The sequence below is a fragment of the Notechis scutatus genome, chromosome 3, assembly GCF_049901735.1.
Source record: "Notechis scutatus isolate UNSWTSFEM ecotype Mainland chromosome 3, rNotScu1.2, whole genome shotgun sequence".
Lineage (NCBI taxonomy): Eukaryota > Metazoa > Chordata > Lepidosauria > Squamata > Elapidae > Notechis > Notechis scutatus.
The window spans coordinates 46,411,725-46,428,939 of record NC_142011.1 but is presented as its reverse complement, the minus strand read 5'-3'; the positions used below and the strand labels follow the sequence as shown (position 1 = coordinate 46,428,939).

The 17,215-nt window shown below is 36.4% G+C and overlaps 1 protein-coding gene across 1 annotated transcript in view; it reads left to right on the top strand.

The window, feature by feature from the left end:
• CNTN2 (contactin 2) overlaps positions 1-17,215 on the top strand; it is a 49,889-nt gene that overhangs the window by 1,063 nt on the left and 31,611 nt on the right. Inside the window, exon 2 of the mRNA XM_026676807.2 lies at positions 15,839-15,947. Within this exon, the coding sequence (XP_026532592.2) occupies positions 15,893-15,947 (55 nt within the window). The 5' untranslated portion in view covers positions 15,839-15,892. The remainder of the gene's footprint in view (positions 1-15,838; positions 15,948-17,215) is intronic.

Genomic DNA, 17,215 nt, shown 5'->3' with positions numbered 1-17,215 from the left:
TGGCATGGTAGGTCATAAACTGTACAGGTCATCTGTCGGTTTTGAAGATTAAAATGTCCAGATTAAAACTAGAAAGAAGGTGTAACTCTCCGCCTTGAGCTCCTTCTCATTTTGCTCTGCTGACCTGAAAGCTCTTGGGTGCTGAAAATAATGTCTCTACCATGATGTCCACACATCTGTTATCACTTTATTCCAAGAAAAAGATATTTGTACCTCTTTACCTTTAATGTCTTCGGAGCACTGTTCTTTACAAAATATTTTTTTCAATTTATCTCTTGTTAAATCTACATATCTGTGCTATATACGTAGATGTATCCTAGTACCTGGTGATAAGACAACAAGGTTCCAAAACTGAGATTTGACTATAAAACTTAAATGCTGGTTAAATGGAAGAGATTCTCTGCCCCTTGGTATAAGAGGATCCCATCTTTTCCTTTCCTGTTGGTTACAGTAGGAAGGAATTTTCCTTAGCTGGGAAGAAGACTTTGATTGGATCTTTCTCATAAAGCAGGTTTGGATCTAGAAAAGCATCATGCCAGGAAACCCATCTGTAGCTTTTCACTATTATAAACTTCATGTATCATGTGTTATAATGATATTTTCCTGCTGATGGAGTTTCTCTGTATCAGTGGAGACTGACAAAATATCTCCCTCTGTTAGAACTTGCCTTCTAATAATAAATGTAGAAATTTTTCTTAGCATTTAAGGTGTCGTAGAACTATTGCTTATTTTAAATGGGCTAACAGAAACGTGCAGGTATGAAGCTTCAACCAATTTATGGATAAACCAGCTAAAGACATTTGCTTAAGCATAAGCCTGGGGCTCTAAAGCTTCACAATAACTGCTTCTGAATTATTTATTTATTTATTTATTTATAACTCAAGGTGCCAAACATACCTTATATTTCTTCCTCCTCCTCCTCCTCCAAAGCCACCCAGCCAGCTTTCATGCCTGAGACAGGACTAGAACTCACAATCTCCTTGTTTCTAGCCTTGTGCCTTAACCACTAGACCAAACCTAGCTCTATACATGATGTATTTTATATTTTCCTTAAGTCCAATTTTAGTTTTATATATTAGTTTGAAAATGACAATGTGTAAGCTTTTAATCTAGCAAACATCAGCAAGTGAATAAATATTGCTTGCTTATAAAGAATTATAAAAAAGCAAAATCCAAAATCTCCAAGCTGTTTAGAACTCATCATACCGTGTATCATCCACCACACACTGAAAGAGCAGACTTTCTTATCACATCCTCATCTTCCAAGCCATGCTCTGCTTATTTAACCATTAAGTTTGATATACTGCTGTTATCTGGATGACAGAATGAAGTGGTCTTGGGTTTTCACTATGTCACATTCCTCTAAGTATCAACCTGTCTGGCTAGAAGCAAAAACTCTTAGCCCTTTTCCTTTATTAATGTACACGCAGCTACTAAAAATCCTGCTAAGGATGTGTAGCAAGAAGTGAGATTACTAGAAATATGCAGCAAACAGCCTGAAACATGAATTAATGTGAGCAGAATGCAACTGCTTGGTGAAAAATGCATGGGCTAGTTAGGGAACTTCTACTATGCCAGAGTCCTGAATCATAGATATTGATATCTACATTTTATTGGTATAGCTAATGATGATTCATTGGGATTTCAGGCAACTCAAAACCCAGGAGAAATTTTAAAGTCATCCATCTTTTGCTTATTTCTACCCATTCTTCATCTACTATAGAGATACGCATATGATGCAGGGGCTATTTAGGGCTGGCAAATTATGTATTATTATGACTGCTGTATATTTTTTAAAAAGCTTGTGACTCAGTTAGGAGAAGCCTTTCCCAGCATGAAGACCTAATAATAAAAAATCATGCCCTGAATGTAATTCTGTCAGGAAGGCAGGTTCTTACCACATAGAGTTAATTTGCTCTATTTAAAAAATAGCACTTTAAAAAAAACTTGCAGATTTTCAATCATGTTATTTTAATATTCCTTTCCCTGATGTTCCTTAGTTACCAAAATTAAAAATTATTATTTTAACTTGTCCTGCATATCTTGTGATCCTAATTTTTAATTTGCTGACACAATGATTTGGAATTTGTATGTGAGAGATGCTCCAGCAAATGTAAAAGATATCAGTTTGGAAAAGTTAGTCTAAGCAGTCAACAGTGTCTATGATTGCTTGTGGAGTATAAAAGCATGTTGTTTTCTCTAGCAACCATATCTGACTGCCCTTCTTTTTCTTGAAATTGCTAGTAGCTATGCTTTTTATGGAACCAAATGATCCCATCTGCTTTGTGCTTGTTGTGAAAATCACAGCTTTCTTTTCTGGTTGGATAGGGATGCACCCCAGTTATTTTTAAGCAGCATTATATTTGTTTAGCAGAAAATAGCCTAGGTTAGAGATATTTTAAGAGGGAAAGAAATACTATTGAGTCCTTTAACAAGAAGGTTTCTGTATTTCATGAAGTATAGCAATTGTTTTTCCCCTCAGAATGTTAAAAGTCAAAACATGGTCGTACTTCAGTGAAACCTCTGTCAGTAAGATCATGCAATTCATAAACTCATGCAACTCAATTATATTTCAAACCTTGCTTGCTTCTGTGTTCAGACTTTGAGGCCAGTTTGGGGAAAGCTCTTACCATAAAAGAGTTTCTGATGATCCAAAAGGCAGGAATAAATGCCTAAACCAAATGTCAAAGCATTATTAACTTATGTGCTGAAGTTTAGTTAGTGAGAGTGGACATTTCCTTTGAAAAGGGATTGTAGGAGAATCTTCACTTCACTGTGAACCAACAATAAGCATGACATTTTCCATTACTTATCTTGTTCTTCAGGCCCACATCCTTTTCCAGAAGTATTGACTTTTGTGTATGTCATTTCAGTCTGCCTTTTCTGGAAATGTGACACTGTATGGCAGGAAATTATATCAGGGAAAGCCATAGAGTGATCATACAGTAGAAACACAGGAAACTGCATTGTATTGTTGAATTATCCAGGGGCGGAATTGTACTTATTAGCAACTCCCAAATTATCAAAACAATATTTATTATTGAAAATATTATCAAAATATTTTCAGTGGTATGTGTTTAAAACTGTGAATGCTTCCAGGTAATAAATGTGGATAATGTTCTCTACAGTCTCTCTATCAATATCTGTAAAGAAGGAACATCAACAGAGCCATTTGTTTAAATGTGCTGATCAACGGAGGTCTTGAAAAGGAGATTAATGTTATAATTCTCTTTTCCTCTTCTTTTCTCCATGAGTTGTTTTTTTTTTCTAGTTTTTTTTTGTAATTTGAAATAGCTAATGCCTCATCGTTAGATTAGCTATCGACTTCATTATTTACATTAGGGATATACAAAGAGATTGGATTTGAAAGCATTTCAGTTAAATCTCCAAGCTGAATTGATCTTTCAAATTTCTTTCTCTTTTCTCATGGCCCTTGTTCAGTCACATGTCCAGGCCAAATGAATAGAATGGAATGGGATAGCATAGCATAGCATAGCATAGAATTCTTTATTGGCCAAGTGTGATTGGACACACAAGGAATTTGTCTTGGTGTAAATACTCTCAGTATACATAAAAGAAAAGATACATTCGTCAAGAGTCAAGAATCATAAGGTATGACACTTAATGATAGTCATAGGGTACAATAAGCAATCAAATCACACTAGGAAACAGTCAATATAAATCGTAAGGATACAAGCAACAAAGTTACAGTCATACAGTCACGAGTGGGGGGGGGGAATGGGTGATAAGGAGTGATGAGAAGATTAACAGTAATAGTAGTGCAGACTTTATAATGGTTGAATAATGTTGAGAGAATTATTTGTTTAGCAAAGTGATGGCTTTTGTGGGAAAATATTTTTGTGTCTGATTGTTCTGGTGTGCAGTGCTCTATAGCGTCATTTTGAGGGAAGGAGTTGAAACAGTTTATGTCCGGGATGTGAGGAACACAGGAAGGCAGAAGGAAGGAGGGAAAACAGGTTTTTATGTGCATGGCCATCTTGACTTTTTTGACCATACTGTGAAGACGCCCCTGAGTCAGTCAAACTATTTATGTGGTGATGCATGTGGCTGTATCACATCCTATATTCCCTTGTCATTCTAAACAAACAGTCTTTTAGAGCTTCCTTATTTCTTACACTTCAAATCTCTTTTGATCTTTATTCACTGCTCTTCCTTCTTAGAGTTGCTTCTGTTGTCATTAAAACAAATTTTCCTGAATTGTTTCATGCTCTTTTCAACTATTTGTTCTCCATAAATCATCTCTTCTGCTTACTGTAGCAGCAGCAATCCACATCTCAAATAATCTTAATGTTTATTTATTTACTGATCTTTTATTTATTTACCAATTATTTTTTACTGTCATCTTAAAATACTACTTGCAGAGAAGAGCAGAAAGAAATAAGTTAAATTTTGAAAGCGATATTTTCAAAGCAAGTGATAAAAAGCAGCGTTTCAATTATTTAAAAGTTTATTTCCCTTACTATTTATTTAAAAAAGAAATAAAATTGAGGGAGCAGTGGTATCAGAAATGTTCTTAGTATGATGGATCTCTATCTTAACTCATGAAATCATATTCATTCTCTGAGAATAAATCATTTCCAGTCACTGTGTCAAGTTGATTTTATTGACCTTTTTGTATCTTGTTCATAATCTAAAATTAGCTTCTGTTTTATTTAATAATAGAAACAGTCTCCTTCTCTTGTCTTGCTGTAAAGTGAATATGGATCAAAATAAGAGCTAGATTGTCTAATTTGAAAAGAGGAAATCAAAGCAAACCCATGGTTTCAGCATCTGTTAACCCCTTCTCCTTTTTCCCCCTTTGATTATCATCTTGCCATATTAAAGATGGTAGGGAATTGGAAAGGTCCTACACTCCTTGGTGACTTTGAATTGATCAATAAGGGCATTAGCCTACTATGAATGTTGTAATTTTCTTGAAGCTTTTACAGCCTTAAAACAAATGAATGTTCAATGCCCTTTGTGAAGGGAAGCCAGAATACATTAATCAGTATCTGATTTTGATCAGCAGTCGGCTTCCATTAAGAAAAGAAAAAAACAACAACAGTGATCTGGAACATACAATAACTAGAGCCAAAGATAAATTACGGATGCATTTTTTTAACTATTTTAAAAACAAGTAGGAGAATTGAACAGGTTTTGATTCTGCTCTTTCAGCCAATGAGAAAATCTGTCACCAGAAGCATCCAAATGGCAAAGAACTGCTCTGGAAAAGAAATTGGTAGTACTGCATCACATAAACAAAAAGTATTGAAGCTTTACCCCCTTTTATTCCAATCTGAATTATAGCTGCCTTTTACATGCTCGTGAACAAAAAAGATCCCTTCTTTGTTCTAGCTCACACTTTCAAAAAAAGTCAAGAGGACAAGAATGAGAATACATAACACAGTCAGTGGTGGGATTCAATTTTTTTTACTACTGATTTTGTGGCCGTGGCTTGGTGGGTGTGGCAAGGGAATGATACTGTAAAATGTCTAATCAGAGGTGGTATTTGCCAGTTCTCCAAACTACTCAAAATTTCCACTACTGGTTCTCCAGAACTGGTCAGAACCTGCTGAATACCACCTCTGACCACAGTCCCCACAAAGTTACCAAGTCCCCATAAGTATGGTCCAGTGCAGGCTGAAAGTACAATACTATATCAATCAGAACTGGAAGGGAACTTGGAGGTCTTCTAGTCCAACTTTCTGCTCAAGCAGGAGACCTATACCAGTGGCCCCCAACCTTTTGAGCACCGGAGACCGATTCCCTGGAGAGAGGTATTTCCATGGCCTGGAGGGGCCGTGGTTTCACATGCTGCCTGCATCCCGCAGATAGGGCTTCAATTGTTTGCATGACCCAGTTTCTGGCATGCTACGGTCCAGTGCTGTCCACAGCCTGGGGGTTGGGGACCCCTGCCCTACACCATTTCAGACAGATGGCCGTCCAGTCTTTTTTAAAACCAGAAGTTGTAGGTGCTTCATCTAGGGATGAAACATCTACAACTTCTGGTTAATTATTCTCACTGTTAGGAAATGTTCCACAATCATCAGCGGAAGGTTTAGCTGAAATGCAGTGGAGGTTTAAGAAATCCAGGTAAGCAAGATAGGCTGTCACAAATGTTGGGGTGTTTCTTTTACAATTAGAGAACTGTCCACTTGTGCTTTTACACTTGGACCCAATTCAGCTGGTACGCCTTAGCATTTGGCCTAGCAGCCACTCTCAAGGAAACAGTTACTTCCAAATAACCTAGGATTGCTCTGCTGTACTCTCTGTTTTACCTTAGGAATCAGAGGCTAAGGAGTCAGTTAAGGAGTTTTTAAAAAGGAGTCCATAAAGTTGATAGTAGATCTATTTTAGGTCCAAACCAAATGTTTACTCTCCAGTAAACATTTGGAAGCAGGGGTGGGCTTCAAACTTTTTAGCAACAGGTTCTCTGCTCGGTTTGCTGGGTGGGCGTGACCACGGTGGGTGTGACCTAGTTGGCCTCCTGCACCATAGTGGGGGGAGGCAGTTTTGCCCTCCCCGGGCTCTGGAGGCTTTCTTTGAGCCTCCAGGAGGGCGAAAACGGACTCCCTGGGCTCCGAAGGCTCTCTGGAAGCTGGAAAGGGGCCTATTTCTGGTCTTCCTGAACTTCCGGGAGGCCTGTTTTTCACCCTTCCTGAACCTCCACGTGCGCCCGGCACTTACCTGCACCCAAAACAGGCCAGGTGGGGACTCCTCGGAGGGCTGGCGTGGTGTGGGCATGGCCAGGCAGGAGTGGAATTTGGGGGTTCTCCAAACTGCACAGTATCTTAGCTAGGGGCTCTCCCGAACCCTTGTGAACCCCCAGCAGCGCACCCCTGGATGGAGGAAGGAGAATTATTGAGAGTTCTGTTGCTGTGTTTTCCACCAGAGTCTTTTTTCTTCTTTTGGGTCTGAACTAATCACAGCATCATCCTTCAAATGCAACATATCATAAATGCAAATATTCCAAATGATCAAGAATAATATGCAGACTTTCTGATTTTAATCTTTCTCACACTTTGTTCATAATGTATTTTGTTACACAGGTCAGCTATATTGTCAAACTCATGTGATATTCATTGCAAAACATTTTATATCTACTAATTCTCTATATTGAATTATTGAACTAATTCATTGTTAGTTTGGTAAGCCACAGCTATCCTGATTAACATCTGGCTCATTTCACAAATAAATGGTAGATAAGTCCTGTTGATGACAGCTCAGATGTTTTTTCAACTTAGTATTGAGTTGTTTTGCATGCTCTCCTATATTTTACTTCAATATAGCAATTAACATTTTAGAAATTAATTTATAGGAGAAGCCATTTCCATGTTTTTGGAAGACATGAAATACACATAATCTTACCATATGGAATATTTTCAGAGAGGACTTACCTGGAAAGCTCAAACCTTAAAGTGAATTACAATATGGAAGTATGTATCAGTGACACAACACAAAGTCAATATGTGATTCTTTGTTCAGAAATATGCTTTATCTCATGATTATGAAATTAATTCCAACTTATTTTACAGATAGGTCTTAGATTGAATTTCATGAATTTCATCTCATGTTAAGATCTGAGATGCATTTTAATAGTGTGCCTAAACTGTGGGTGACATATTCTAGGTGTGATTTTACATCCATGATTATGGGCTTAGAAAAATACTTTTCAGGAAGGCATAACAGAATTGTTATTGCATTATTATTATTTTCTTACTGTGAATTCCAAATTTTCTTTTTCTTTTTGTACATTTGAGTTCTGCCTTGTTACTCAACTATTTATAGTTTTATAAGAATTTTTCCATAGGATGGGATGGTATTGCACTCTGAATTCCTCAGTCATGTTTGGTACTGTCTTGATCATTCTGCAGATTGCTATTAAATGTGAAATGCAGACGGTGGAGATATTTGTATGATTTCTTAGCAGAAAGACACAGCAACGATACAAGATTGTTAACCCCAGTGTTTTTTCTTGTTAATGGTTAAAAAAGAATATCCAGATGAACTGTTTCTATATCCATATAAAAGTAAAATAAAAACACTATAATTTGTTTTAAAAAAATAAACCAATTTTGAATACTATTCAAAGGGTTCCAGCATTGTTTTCATAACTCTATTCATGAATTTATCTGCTGGATTCATCAGGGCACTTTCTCTCCTCTGAATAGATGAAAGACTGTGGGCTTTGTTTGATAAATTAATGACTTTTATGCCAATCACTTGACTCTTGTACTCCATTTTCCAAACTGTATAATTTAGTAATAATAAGGACATGTGCATTTATGCATTTTTAATTCTACATCTGCTACAACTCTGTTTTTCTGACTTACTTTATGTGCTTTTTAAAAAATCAGAGCTTTCCCAGGAATGGAATAAATACGATTGGTTAATTTCTATGGGGTGCTATTGTTAAAGATATAAGAGCGGGGCAAAGAAAAATGTGGATCTCTCTCCCTCCCTCCCTCCCATCGCCCTCCCTCACCCCCTCTACCCCCCCCCCTCTCTCTCTCTCACACACACACACACACACACACACACACACACGGTAAATCATTGAACAAATTATTTTTCTTCAGCCACTGATGTATTTGCTCATTTTTATAGATAAACTTGTTCACTGTCAAAAACTGATGTTAAGTAAACAAAAAAGACAGAAACTATTATATCAATCAAAACAGGTTAAAATCTAAGCTGCCTGAGACTAGGTTTTCTCTTGGTTTTTTTTTTTAATTTTAATTAATTACATTGTGGCCCATGTCATAGCACTAACTGGGAAGTATTCAAAAATTAAAACATGAAGGACAAAATGCAACCTATGATATCCATGGCAGGATATAACCCGTGGCAAGGATAAAACAAATGTCTAGGGCAACAGCCAGATCTTCAACAACTTGTAAAAGGCTAATAAATTTGGGTCTTCTGGATATGCTTTTTATTCCACAGCATAGCTGCTGTGACGAACAACTCCAGATCCAAAAAGTGACATTGTTTGATAGAAGAGGCCCAGAATATCTCTTCTCCGCTACATCTTTTTATTTTTATTTTATTTATACAATTTTTCTTCTTTAAAATACACGTGCTTAATAAACAGTGCATTGTCTGGATCAATTTGCTTATACAAAGTATTAATAAGATACTGATAAATAATAATAACAACAATAACCATAATAATAATAATAATACCCTCTCTGCTACATCTTGGCTAAGCAGAGAGAATGGGAGAAAGATAGCATGGCAAATATCTTGACTTATGCCATTTATAGATGATAACTAGTCAGAAGCTAATTATCACCTGGGTGAATTACATCCAGAAGCCTACTGGCACCATTGTAACTCATGGGACAATTGTGTTCTATAAAAATAACATCAAATGCCAAAAATTATGCACACCAACTACAGATAACAGCTTTCAAGCATTCTTGAAGGGCAATTCTTGAAACATAGGCATGATAGAAAGGCTTCTTGTCTAGATAATGGGTTCAATTGGGGCACAAGACAAACCTGTATAAAGTTGTACCTGGGCACAGCTATCACCTGCTCTTTAAGCAAGGGTTGTGGGTCCAAGAGGACCCCCAAATTGTGCATGAACTTTGATTTGGGAAATGCACCCCTCCCAGGCAAATTTTAATATGAAAAATCTCTGGAACCAGAAGAGCTTTACAACCCACCCAGTCTTGCCAGAGTTGAGCTGGAGGCTCTTCTCACTAAGCCATTGGGAGAGCACCTCAACAGTTATTTTTAGTTTTCTCTGAGACACAACCATTTTCTCCTTTTTAACATTCATTCCTCAAAACAGGCCACAGGCCATCTACAAATTTTCTGTTGGAATCTGTTTATTTTAATATTGGTCAATCCAATAAACAGTCTATCAACATTCCCAAATTTATAGCTCCACTATTTATATATTACTGCCAAATATAATGATTGGTCCTTGATATAAAATTCTTCAGCTCTATATTCCTTGTTGTATCATATAATTTAATATTAATTGTATGCACCCCGTTTTGGCTGCCAGAGGCACTGCGGGCCAGTCCTTTGTTATTTCCAGGCCAGCGCTGCGGGCCAGATTTAAGCACTGCACAAGCTGAATCTAGCCTGCAGGCCTTGAGTTTGACACCCCTGATGTAGGGAATGGAAGCATTAGCATTGGTATTCATCAGTCCATCTCATTTCCCATAAGATAAAGACCAGGTTAAGGCCATACCTGGTGCCCTATGGCATTTTGAAAACTGCCCTCCAAATGTGGGTGGATTCAGGGTCCAATTTGAGGCTGGGGAATTTTGAAAAGAATGAAGTGAATGCCTTGAGACTTCAAAAAAATTATGGCATCTATTGTGCCACTTAAAGATCACTACTCTCTCCCCAAATGACTAAAATGCTTTCTTCCACCCATTCTTGGATCCCCAGAAGCTACAGAATTGGTAGACTATGTGTCCCATTGACTGCACATTTTCCTTATGCACAGAAATAATTCTGGAGTGATCTCTCAGAGAGAAAGAAATGAAATGATCTAGCTTTAGATGAAAACAAGCATTTTATTAGTTTCAGCATGATAAAGTATATAATTTGCCATCCACAAAACAAATTCTATTGCAACATTCAAAAACTATAGACATCTTCACATCTTAAAGTTTTTATTTTAAATGTAAATATTTCAAATATTATCTGTGAGTGTGACAAACTTACAGTTGAAAGCTCACATGAAGAGCTAGACTGGCCAGAAAGCTAAACTTGACTGCTGGTTCTTCCTCAATGTACAATTGTTGCTTTATGAAATAACCTTAAAATTAGATATAAGAAAATTGCTTCTTTGTAGGAAAATCGTATTCACTTGTTAGAGTGAGGGTGTTTTGTCTTGTCCTTTTTAGGACAGATGCTGAGCTGTCATTCACATGACATATGGATATGTTTATCCAATGGAAGTTTAGCCGCTTTTCTTATAGAGATGATATGGCTCTAGCTAGCCTTAAGTGAGTCTACATTCCCACATTCTCCTTTGTGGTTATAAGAGTTATGGGGGTATCTCTTAATTGGATTTAGCAGCACTTTTTTCCTCCTGCTTAACACATTCATTTGGGTTGGATGGTTTTTATTCACTTGACTTATGTGGTCACAGCTGGGAGAAAGTTCACACATCTTAGCTGTTACTTAATTTAGTTGTTAAACATCCTGAGGCACCAAAGGTTGACGGATGACTGCACACATCTACCCTCATTGCCAACTAGCTATGAACAGATGGGACCAATGCCACCCTGGGACTATACAGCAAATGGTGACCAGTGAGGCAGAGCCAAGCAAATGGGTGTCTAGCCTGACTTTTAAGTCAGGAGGGCAGTGTTTACAGATGATCCACAGTGAACTATGTCCATCGTGGTCCAAATACCTGCTACATTTTAGCTAGTCTCTTTATGTTTTCAGGTAGATAATCCTTTACTGATCTATATATGGAAGAAAATAGAGGTTTTGAAGGAAAAGGATGCAAATTCAAGTATCATTTTAGAAATCATTGAACCTTGAGTACTATGGCCATTTCTTACCCCAGAAAGCAAAGGAAACTAAATCAGGGTATGGACTTTCAGAACAGCAGGTCTGACAGTTCAAACTGTTGTCAGTCATGGCCCACTGACAGGCAGGAAAGAGAGTTAACAAGCTGAAAATTATTGCGGTTCTACTGTTTCCTTTATGATGTGATTGACTATTCAGCCACTTACTCCCTTGGCACTATAGTTTGTTTAGCTATATACCTGGGGAGAAAAGAGACAAAATTCACTCTAATTCACACACAGCATCTATATTTTATAAAGCAAATAAGTGAGAGACAGAAAGAACACAATCATATACCTGCTTTCTTTGGCAAAAAAAAACCTTTAAATTTCACTAGCTAAATGTAGTTATTCCTTTGACCTTCTGAGCTAAAACAGGCAAGATTCTGATTTTTTTTTAGTCCTTTAAATAAAAAATGTGGAAAGATGCATGATGAAATATCATCTATTCACAGATACCTTATCTTTTAAATAACTTAGCTCTGTCTTATTCAATTCATAGCTGTTCACAAACGGTATAAAGGTACAGTTTTAAGGTAATGTTAGGAGAAGAATTTCTAATCAGATTGCATTTTAAGTGTACACACACACACACAAATAGAGAGAGAGTGAGAGTAAAGATTTTGTTGCTATGGTAGAGGTAAGACAGTAGGGCTCAGGTGGCTGATTCTGCTAATCCCACAACAGTCACTCTGTACTATTGTCTTTCCACAATGTAAACCAGGCATATTGAGCATGACAATGCAATAGAAGTAAACAAACTGTATTCCATCTTTCATTTGTGGCTCATTGCATGGTCAATGCTTATTTTCTTTTACAGGGCTTATTATACGATTGTTCACATGGCTAAGTATAATTTCTACATTAGAGTTTAAAATAATGTGCTCAAAGCTTAAAGCAAAACTTCTCAGAATTAACCCATTGATGTGCACAAAGCAAGAACATTTTCAAATTGCCCTTTCCCCCCCTCTTCTGATTTCCACTTTAAATTTGCTTGCCTTAGTATTGAAAGTGTTTTTGCTTACTTTTCTTTTATAAGAAAGAGCTGAGTGAGAAAATGCTAAGCAGGTGGTAAGTGTAGCCCTGGACATTGTGGATTCAGCAAGCCTTTCTTGCATGGTATGCACAGAGGAAAGCAAATAATGATGTAAATTTAGAATAACAACATTTAAATAAAAAAAAATTGGAGAGCTTGTTCAAGTAGGTGGGTTGAGTGTTACTATATGTGCACATCCTAAATTTAGATAGCAGATCTATGGAAGTTAAAATGCACCTGGTTTTTTAGAATTGTCACGCCTCTTCCCATCTTGCATTGGCAACTTTTACATTATAAGAAAGGTCAAGTTATTGTAGTTCATGTGGGAAAACATCTTTAAATTTCCAGACAGCATACATTAGTCATTGTTCGAGCTGACAGAAAGCTTCAGATCTGAAAACCAACAGAAAAATGTACTATACTATAACATGTAACTTTGCGGTCACCCTATAAGTGAACCTATGAAACCAAAGGCAGAATATAATTCTAATAAATAATAATTAAATGGTTAAGATACAGTCTCCAAATTCAACTCATCTCTTGGCATGGCATTCAAGAGGCAGGCAAAGGGAATGATTGTTGGCCTATGTGAGATGACATCATGACATTAATGCCACATTTCCCATACTCCCATAAGACAATATAACACACGTTTGTAATTGTACCATTTGCTTGATGTATACATGTTGTTTGATGTCATTACTGTTTGTTGTAGACAGTGCTATCTCCTGGAGATTGTGAGAGGTTGTTCTTAATACAGAGAATAATCTTATATCCTATCTGAACATGATCAAAGCCAGACCTCATGGCCAAAAGAGAGAGTCTTACCTATCATTGCATAGCATGAGTGGAAAGAAGAGATGCTAAAGCTAAACTGCTATATATTGGACTTGGTTTCAATTCAGAATAATCACTGGAATTCTTTGTAATAGCTTTTTAGTTCTTCTACAACAACATTTCTTCTCATAGCCTGGTATGAGAGATAGCAGGTAGCTGGGAAACCCATGGAAGAGAAGACAGACAAAAACATAGTCAAGAGATAGTGGGCATACCAGTTGATGGTGTATCTCACAAATAGCAACTTGGCCCAGGAAAGGAGAGAAATCTGGGAGACTGAATGTTAAATTACTCTGCTCTAATTAACTCACAGTAACTGAGTTGTGAATTTCCTCTTACAGTTTTTCAAGATTTGGTATTTACCCCGGACTCACATTAAAGATATCTTGCTGAAGTATATGTAATTCTTCTTTCTTCAATTTTCCCAACTGCATGGCAAACATCTGGATGTTGACATCTGGATTTTTATATGCCTATTAAATATTTGTAGTCCAGTGTGCTTGGGAGAAACCAGGAAATAGCTTTATGGCTATATCCATCTAACTTACTTGGTAATTATAATTCAGTATAATGATGCCCTGCAACTTTTCAGTTTCCCCCATCACCTGTTATTTCTATATGGTCTTCAATCCAAGTATTAATTAGATCTAGCCCTGCTTAGCTTTCAAAGATCAACTGCATATTTTTGGTTGCCCATCTTTCTGGAAGAGAAGATTCCAGGAGCCTGAAAAAGCAGCTGATCTTTCTATTTCATAAGAAGCCAAGCCTGGATTCCATAGCCTGGATAACTTCCATCCTATTACCAACTCCCCTTTCTGGGGAAGGTTGCTGAGAAAGTGCTAAGACTGCAACAACAGAGGGTTCTAGAAAGTATTATTTACAGATAGGAATCTGGTTTCAGATGAGGAATGGGATAGAGACAGTGATATTTTCTATTTCAGAGAATTCTCCATTATGTGGTGACAAGTGTCCCCTTGTAACTTAGAAGAATCTTTTCAGCTATGTGCAAAGATTGATCCTATAAGGTAAGACAATTTAAATCAATCTTCAAAGGGAATCGTGGGAAAATATAGCTGTTAATGATCAAGGATGTCTATCAAGGATGCAACATGAAACATGGAAAGGTTCATTTAGACTAGAATGGTTTCTTGTCAATTAGCTTTTGTTCTGCTCCTGGGCTATATTAAGATATTATAACAAAGGAAGGAAAACAATCTCAAAAAGTATCAATTATTGCCTTTTGTTGACTATATTCCCTGAGTATTTTGTGTTTGCTTCTCATCTGGCTTTGTTCCAATTAAATTACATTAATTAACTAATTAATTAAATCAGTTTATTTTGTGCCTTTTCCCTTTGTAAAAACTTCCCATTCCTTCTTATTGTCAGTATATTACTGAATTTAACTTTTTCTGTTCTTGTATATTGTTTTGCTTATAGGAATAAATTGTTCCCTTAATAAAAATATGGTATGTGTTTTGGAAATATATAAACATTTAGCAACAGAAATAAAAGCTGCAGATCTTGAATATATGTCTTATTGTAAGCATGTTTGTATCCATGCTATTGATGGATAGCAATTTGTTGTGGATTTTAACTTTAGATATTTACAACAACTATCCCAAATCATAATTTGAATAGGGCTATTTTTTATTTTCCCTTAAAAAGAAATTGGGATCCATAAGCACATTCAGAGCAGTTTTTGGAATCACTTTATTTAACTCAAGAAGCATCTGTAATTTCTTAAATTTTTCTCTCACTGAAGACTATTTTAAGAGCTTATCTGATCAGCAACATCATATACCTCATCTCTTGCTAAACAGCACTACTGTAGTATACTTTTTGAGTTATGCAAGGAACTGTGTGTGTGTGTGTGTGTGTGTTATTTTTTTTCTGTGAGAAAACATTAAAAACGCATCTCTTTACTTACAGGCTAAAGTAATAGACAACAGGATGATTGTGTTTTCTATGTGATTTCATTAGAAGATGGGATATACAGACATGGGCAGGAGATGAGGTCAAACATTTTCCAGTTTTCCGGGACAAACGCCTGCTAATATAAATAATAGGATATGGAAATGTAAAAAGCAAGACTGAAAAAAATCATTTATTTCTCATTGTGTGTATATGAACATTTTAATAGCCTAGCTTGATTTGTGGAAATAGAATATCCAATATTTTAATATTCTTAATAGGTATTTTACAGGGAAAAGGAAGGGAGATCCTAGAATTGGATTAGAGTATATTTAAAAAGCAAAGCACAACATTAGGAAAGTTTTACTAATTGTAAACTATTGTTTAAGCTATTCCACTTAACAGAGGTAAGAGATTATGCTGCTGGCTAGTAAGAAATTTTGAAAATATAGCTTCAATGGCTTAGTAATCAGTTGAATTATCAATAATTGCACACGTTTTCTTACAGACTCACTCTGTTCTTCTGTTTGCTGAATTGCCTTTCATCTACTGAAGCCTACAAATGGGAAAGTCTGCAGAGCTTCTCTTATTTTCATTAGTAACTATCTGTTCTATAGGTAAGAGTTTCTTTGAAGGGATCATTCAGATTTAGATGAGCATAAGGACTGATCTAATTAATGCTAGTTAGGTAACAAAATTATTTGTATTTTCATCTACAAATAGCATTCAGGATATTAAATTATATAAGAACAACTCAGATAATGTGAACTTTCACATGTTTACCTTTTAAATCATGTAATTATGTAGCTTAGATATGTCTGAATGCAGAATGTATAAAGCTATTTATAATGTTTTTTTTATTCAGTAGGAAAACCAAAATTAAAGACTCATACATATGGTTTTTTACTACACTGTATATCAATCTTACTAGAAAAAATGCCTTTTTCTTATATTTTTTCTTAAAATGTCATTATTTATCTATTTATGATATTCTAAATATCCAAATCCTTTTGCATTTTCTGTCCTTCACCTAATCCACGAATCTCTGCTTTTCATTGAATTCAAACTATTCCTGATAGAAGTTTCACGCTTATGCTTTATAAGGTTGATTTCTCAATGGGAAAGCATTTCATTTCAGATGGCTGAGAATTAGATAATGTTTTGGTGCTAATTCATCATCTTGGGAGAGGCAACTTCTATGTCCCTTATAAATATCTAATTACGTTTTAATGTTTTTTGGGGGGGTCTCTTGGGAAGGTAGTTGGCCTAGATCAGGAGGCAATTAGCTTGCGTAGGAGCTGGTCTGGCCCACATATGTCAATGACATCAAGGCAATGCTAGGAGGTTTTCCTGTTAACCAGCTGAATTTAGGAGACCTTCTTTTTTTGCATTCAAGCAGAGACCATAAGGATTAAATCATTTACAAAGCCCTACAGGAGCACTTTCTAATGGTTGATAACATATGACACAAAAGATTAGTATAATGATGGCCAGAAGGCTGGAAATACCTCATGGGGAGCATGAAAAGAAGCCAGGCAGAAGAAAAGGCACCAATTGATCCCATTGGGGGATCAACCTTTTTGAGAATAAAAATCTGGATTTGCAAAAATACCTAGATATTTTCACCCGTGTCAATATTATTTTCAATACATGAGCTCCAGGTCTTCAGCTCTACAAAGTTGAGCAGTTCCAAAAGTCTGCCTGCCTCCCTCCCTATCCTAAGTACATATACAGGGCTATTACAGCTGCAGAAAATAAAAGATGGATTGTTCTAAAATGGGTGCTGACTCTCTTCATCACTTGCTTGGCAGCATTTGGAACTGAAGGGACTGTTGCTCAGATCTAGCTAACCACAATACAGTATAGCACTTCTCTGCAGTGCTAT